This window comes from Podarcis gaigeae (assembly GCF_964106915.1).
Source record: "Podarcis gaigeae genome assembly, chromosome: 10".
Lineage (NCBI taxonomy): Eukaryota > Metazoa > Chordata > Lepidosauria > Squamata > Lacertidae > Podarcis > Podarcis gaigeae.
In genome coordinates, this window is record NC_139686.1 from 31665892 (window position 1) to 31672883 (window position 6992).

Consider the following 6992-nt stretch of genomic DNA (forward strand, 5'->3'; position numbering starts at 1 on the left):
AGTTGCTCAAGGTAAGCTATTGTGTGGCTTTAGTAGACTTGCATTATTCTTTGGAATCATAGTATAATTATACTGCATTAAAAGAGACAATATATTAAGTGAAGCATGGATTAAAGGAGAAAGAAAAAAGTGGGGTATCAAAAGTTGCAATCAGCCTAGTGGGGATAGAGAGCACATTAGGAATTTTGAGACAGTAAGTACAATGGGTACCAGTCACATAAGAGCTGCTGTGGGGCCATAGCATAATACAAAATGGCTGCCACATCCAAAAGAGAGAGAGAAAAGACAGGATCATAAAATTGTGTGGGCATGTTCCTTACCACCCTCCCATCCATGGAAGAAAGGCACCGGATATCAACCTCTGCTGCACTTGCTCACAGAGTGCACCTCTCCAATGTGGGCATGTCTAAGGGTTCATATTCAATGTAAGAAAGGCTGAACCAATGCAAACAGGAACTGAACAAGGAGGGCAAACCTTCTCATGCATTGTGGATTTTTGAGGAAATATTTACTGAGACCTTCTGTGGGTGTCATAGGAAATACGCTGGCACCCATGGCTGCTGCGCTAGTGTCTATATAAATATATATATGTTTGACAGTGATTTTGATACTCATCAACTGCATATGTTTACCTTTTCTTTTTCTAGCAATCATGCCTCATTTCTTGGATTGGTTTGTGCCAATGTATCTGATGATCTCCATTCTTATCCTGGTGGGCTTTGGAGCTTGCATATACTACTTTGAGCCGGGGCTTCAGGAAGCGCACAAGTGGCGGACACAAAGGCCAATCATGGAACGAGACCTTCGGAAAACACTGATGATACGAGACAACCTTGCATTTGGGGTGCCTGAAGTCTAGTATTCTTCTTGCATATATGTGTTGGAAGTATCTAGAAGAAAGCCATCCCCACCTGAAGTTACAAATTACTGTGCACACTCTGGTTTGCTTAGCACTTCTGCAAGTGATGTGGTCAAACCACTCCTTGCTTGGGTCTCTGATAATGAAGTGTTCCTTTTTGCTATTTAGACAAGGCCTGTAGACTCATATCAACTTATACTCTCTGGTTTTTGAATTTGTTCATCACTCCATCACTTGATATTTTTTATCCTCCATATATAAAGAGCTCTTGTTACCTTGCTAGGAGTGGTCACACCTGTACGTGAGCTTTAGACCTCTTAAGTATAAGAAAGCAATATTTCTGCATGACCTGTGTATTTTGGTCGAGTGCCTCCTGGACAAGTGCCCATCTCACAAACCTCACAACAGACACCATTTCATTACTTTATTTAGAGTCTCTTGGGTGAGGCAAAAACCCCAAATTGATTGCTCAGACTGAATTCTATTCTCATTCCCAACACTGAACTCAGATATGCAGTAGGACACATTACTAGCCAAGTTGTATATATTTTGATTTCAGATCATTTCACTGCACACAAGCGCCTGTCTGGCTCTGAACTCACTCACTCAGATTTCACTTGTAAAAGTCTGTGCAGATTAATTACCGTTAACAAATTGCTTTTATTTCTCCATGGTTGGGGAATTTGTTTCTAGATGTTGGATCGTCTGCGCTTCTCTATACTTAGAGGATCCAGACTGCTGTCATGTGAAAAGCTTGTATTTCACAATCCTCTGCTGCTGCAATCTTTTAAAGTGGTCTGATCAGGAGTCCCCTGTTTAGCACTGTACTTTCTAGATTGTCAGCCAGACTGAAAACTGTGAAACACCATCACACAACCTACCTTTCTGCATCCACACCAAAAGCCACGGAGCCAGAGGCAGTCACACCGCAGTTCTAATTTCTATACGTTGCTTCTGGAGCTCCGTTGTGTGGGGTTATGCTGTCTATCCACACAGTGTTTGCACTTTGATCCACACTTCCTTTAGGGATATGTTACCAAAGTACTGTATGAAAACATTAATGCATGTGAAAATGAGCGGGAACCTCTGCTAATCTAATAGTGTGCAGATTGCATACTGATAATATTGGCAGAATATAGGACCTATGACATGATGGGTATTCTCATAGCTGGTTTTACTGTGCCCATATTATCTCTCACCTTTGTTTCAGGGCATCAGTTCTGACTGTAGAGTATGTTTCATTCCCTTGTTGGCAGAGTATGTTGTGCTGTGTTAACACATCTGTTGCACTGTGAAGTACTAGTCTTGTGGACATCAGTTTCACCATTATATAGTTCATGTTAGGGACATGTGCCTTTGCTTCTCTACCGTACTCATGTGCGTACATTCCATGTTAAGGTAGCACATACTGTTAATGTCTACATCATCCCCAATTACAGAGACATGTGTATACATTGGATGCCTCATTGGAATGTATTCACTCCCACACCATAGTTTTGTAGAACATAGTTCTTCTCTACATTCCATACTTTCCTCGCCTGTCAAGTGCTGCCTTCTCATACACTTGGATACATTCCATCGCTTCCATGATCTCATTCAGTGCCATAGTCCCTGTCAACTGCACAGTACAGCAGGAACTTGGAATCTTGCTGGAAAGATGCTCGCTCCTTCATTGGATTTCCTCCCCAGTCTGCTCACAATGAAACCACACAGCCAGCCGGAGATCGCTCTCACTTGAAAATGTGTGGCATGCTTTGTTAGCAGCTGCTGAATTTGAGCATAGCACATTGCATAAGGTGGTATGTGATTTATTGTGAGTGGCTGCCTGAGGACACTTCTAGTGTGAGTGAGGGTAGTTTCTAGCACAAGGTGGGGGTAAGTGTTTTGGTACAGCTGTGTGGAGCTAGTCTCAAAGCAGGTGTAAAAACCAGACTAGGTCTCATTACCTGCATCACAAATGTCCACAGAACTTGTGTTGCTTCAAATATACAGAACAGGGTGAGATTCCTGCATTGCAAGAGGTTGGACTAGAGGACCCCTGGGGTTCCTTCCAACTCTATGATTCTGTGAGGAAGAGGCGCCATTTCCTAGGTGCCCAAAACAGCAGAGCAGCTTTCTGGTGTGGGGTCATGTGTGTTGAGAGCATGGACCTTGGCTAGGTATATGCCATTTTAAGCATTCTAATGTTTTAAATTGGCTGCCCCTCTCCAGGGACCCTTGCACAGAGCAATAAGCTGCATCTGGGCCAGTCTTTCCATTAGGCAGAGTGAGTTGGTTGCCTGAGAAAGCAACTTTTGGATGCCCTACCAGGGTGGCAAGTTGCTTGTTTATATTGTGTCTGTATGTGTTGAGTTTGTAAGGCACCCAAATGTCTTGGTCAGCTGTGAGCAGCATGCTCCAGTGTGCAAAGATCAGATGGCACAGACAGAGCTAACCATCCATTTAGCAAGTGGTGATGCGCATTATCCTGCTCCAACACATAACATGCGTCTGTGCGAGGGCTACAGATTACTTTTCACCCTGCACAGTCAACCTCTCCTTGGAGTCCTCCGTGGACCAATGCAGAAAGGGACCTGCACACACAAACCTACTTCTGTGTGCACAGATTGCCTTTGCAGGATTGGAGCAATTATATTTTTGTTTGAGGGCATGAGACTAGGAAAAAGGCAGCACCATAACATTCCCAAGTTGTTCTGCTCTAAATGGGCACTTTCCTGTATCCATGACCCATTTGTTACTACATATATCTACTATAGCCATAGTCTCTGAGTTTCACTTGGAGACCTGTTTTCTGAGCCTTGATTTCATTTGTGAAGACTAGGCTACCAGTGCAAATGAATGGACCCCAGGCTGAGCAATGGGGGTAGCAATAAGTATCCTATCTGGGGCCAGGAGTTTTAAAGACTTTGTGGACAGGCTGCATTATCCATTGATGGCTAGTACATAGTGGGTGGAGGGTTCTGTGGGACTTATCATGACACACTTTTTTGAACTTAGCCACATAATCTTTGTCCTTCCCAAGTTTCTTTTCTCAGGGTTGCCTCACATGATAAGGAGAAAACGAGATGCATCTTCAGTGAATCAGCCACATGACGCTGCCTGCTGCAAATATGCTTTTCATATTATGTCAGGTATCTCTCAGTGTAAGATAATCTCCGTTAGGAGGTGACTCAGTGACCACACAAGCTTTTTGTAGGTATATTGATTTCAATGGAACTGCAGAATGTGAGTGCAAATAGTCGTTGAGTAATACCCTTGATATTGAGAAGTGCTGAAAGGAAACAATTTTTTCTCTTTTCTGTTCAAAATTAAAATTACTGGGCACAGGAACCTGGGTATATAATTTATATCCTCGCCCTCCAGAAGTGGTTGGGAACCAGCTACCCAGGTTCATGTGTCCAGTAATTTTAATTTTGAACAGAAAAGATAAAAATTAACTCCAGCCACAGAGACTGATCAATCATCAGCCCAAACTGATTCACATTGAGTGCTATTGAGTGAGAGCTCAGTGGAAGTTTCTCACACTTTTCTATTCCTATCCTTGAGGACAATTGAGGAACTGCATTTCCTACCAGCATGAAATCCACAGTATGTTTTCTGTTTCACGAGCAAAAAACATTTTCGAAAAGTCAACTATAGAAATAAAACAAGTCACTGAGTTTTGTGCCAAAATCTGGGAGTTAGGATAAATGGTTAGAATTATCCCACCTAACTTAGACCAAAAGGGCATCAGCCTATATTTGTGCTTGACTTTGATTAAATAGTAACCACATATACTGTTTTCTTCAGTGACAACCAATAATTATTTTAAAAAGGGGGAAATCAGAATTAGAAGAACCAATGGCCTGTCTACATTCTGTGTGAATCCCTGGCCTCTTCTCTTGCTTTGTACTGTTTTGTGTGCCAAGTCTTAAATGGTCTTATCTATCAAATTCTGTATCTTACTCCATAGGGCTACCTACCTGCAAATGAACAAGAAGTAAAAATATTTTTGTTCGTAATGTCTGTTTTGATAATGGAGCAATCTCATAAGAGAACTGTGGTGTTTTGGGGATTTTTTGAGAGTTTGTCACTTTTTGTGCTGTTCCTAAACCTACCAGTTTGCCTGCGAAATCTTCAGAATGTAATTGTTATGATAACCTCATGTGTGAATGTTCTGTTTCAGTGGTGGATTTTTATGCCCATGTGATCTTTTCTTGGATCATGTGCTTTACCTGATTGGGCTTTTGTGAGACAGTATGTATTTTCCATTATTGGAACCAACATTTCAGCAGGGTTTGAATCTGATTAATTAGAATTAAATATCAAATTTCAATCTGCTCAGAATTTAGAAATGTTAAACTGTTATTTCTATTTGTAACTCTTTGAGGTGAGAAAGCTGAACTAAAGAAAGTTGAAAAGTTACTCAATGCTCTGGAACATTCAATTTACCTAGTTTTGAAGTTCAAAGTTGTGAAAGTCAAAGACTAATCCTAAACAGACTCATTAAGAAGTCTCATTAAAAACAGTAGGAACTAATTTTCTGAGCAAACATGCATAAAATTTCTCTGACATTCGGAGCAATTTCAAATGTGTTATGAATCTAATTTAACTGGACATTTGTTTATTTTTAGATTTCAGATTTGTTCTGGTTCTTACTTTGTATTAACTGGTAACATTTGGAAATAGAACAGCTTAATGGTTCAGAAATCAAAACACACATCAGAATTGCGTTTGAAAAACAACTTGGAGTTTGGAAACTTGAGTCATAAATTGTTGTGCCTTGGATTATCATGGCTATTTTGGACATCTCTCCTAATCCAGAGCCACCAATTAGTGAGCAGAAGGTGGTTTCCTCTCTGTGGAAGTAGGTAAACCTGCAAGTTGCTCATGGAACCTGGACAGCTATGGGGAGCACCCAGCTGTCATGTCACCTGCCACAACTAGATGGATACTGAGAGAGACTTCTCAGGAGCTCCTCACAATAAAGACTTGTTTTGGGGAATGTATGTGGAGTGCTCAGTCTGAATCTGGGATTCCTTATGCCCAGCAACTTTCCCCCCTGAGAACTAATAGAAGCTAGAAGAGGCATGTAACTCTCCAGACATGATTGCTCTGTGAAGATCAATGAAGCTACATGTCTTCTGCTATACACATTAATTCTCTGCACTGGGGCTGTTAGGTTTTGTTGTCAGCATATGTGGGTAAATTTATTGTGTGAATTGTAAAGCACAAAGCAGACTCTCCAGCAGGTTTAGGAAATTTAAAACTGCAGTAATGCCTCTGAAGTATATACTGAAGTTAACAAGAGGTCCTACTACACTGACCCTGATACAGAGAACTGCAAGCAAATTAGAAGGCTGCAGAGCCAACTATGTTGCTTGTAATGCTTATATGGTGACTGGAGTTCCCCACTGTGCAATTTTCCCCCCCACAGCAGTTCTGCTCCCTGATGAATCAGGAGCAGGGAAAAGGAGGAATGACCAGACTGAAGTTAAGGGAAGATACTTAATACGGGCAGGGGGTGAATAAGCTGTGACCTTGTTTTCCACTACAAATACCTATTTCTCCCGAACCACAACATTTTCTTCCATTATGATAGTTCCATCCTGTGAATTTAACTCATTTGCCTCAGAGCTAAGGGAAAACAAAAAGTAACCTCATCCCTGTCTGATGTTGTGCAAAGTATGTTCTCAGCTTGCGTTTTGCACTGTTTGGTCATAGATGCTCCTGATGAAATGCAATTTCATGTTAATTGTTATATAGTGCTGTATTATGAAAAAAAATGAAATTCTAATAAACTATGTGGAGTCAATCAAGAGCATGGTGCTTTGTTGACATTGATGCATGTATGTTAATGTTTTTAACAAGCAGTCTACACAACTGCACTGGGGCTTAGGTTTTTGTTTTGTTTTGTTTGATACACAGAACAAGTGATACAAATTGGCTCAAACCAGTTTGCTACTAGCACAATTGTGTCATCAGTTGCTCACCACAAGCTGCACCTTCTGGAGCACATAGCAGCCAGGGTGATATTCTTCAAGAAACTGCCACAGGCCCAGTCCTGATCAGGAGTAAATCCCACATTGGATCCTGTGACTGCTTTGTTTTTCTTTCTTCAAAATACAAGTGGTTATTGTAACATGGTTTCGCC

The 6992-nt window shown here is 41.2% G+C and overlaps 1 protein-coding gene across 1 annotated transcript; it reads left to right on the forward strand.

Annotated features, from left to right (window-relative positions):
* Positions 1–652: 652 nt before the first annotated feature.
* SMIM45 (small integral membrane protein 45) lies at positions 653–6653 on the forward strand (the record flags this gene model as incomplete). Its single annotated transcript, XM_083698845.1, has 1 exon — positions 653–6653. The coding sequence occupies one exon, from the start codon at positions 653–655 to the stop codon at positions 857–859; it is 207 nt and encodes a 68-aa protein (XP_083554971.1). The 3' UTR covers positions 860–6653.
* Between the last annotated feature and the right edge of the window lie 339 nt (positions 6654–6992).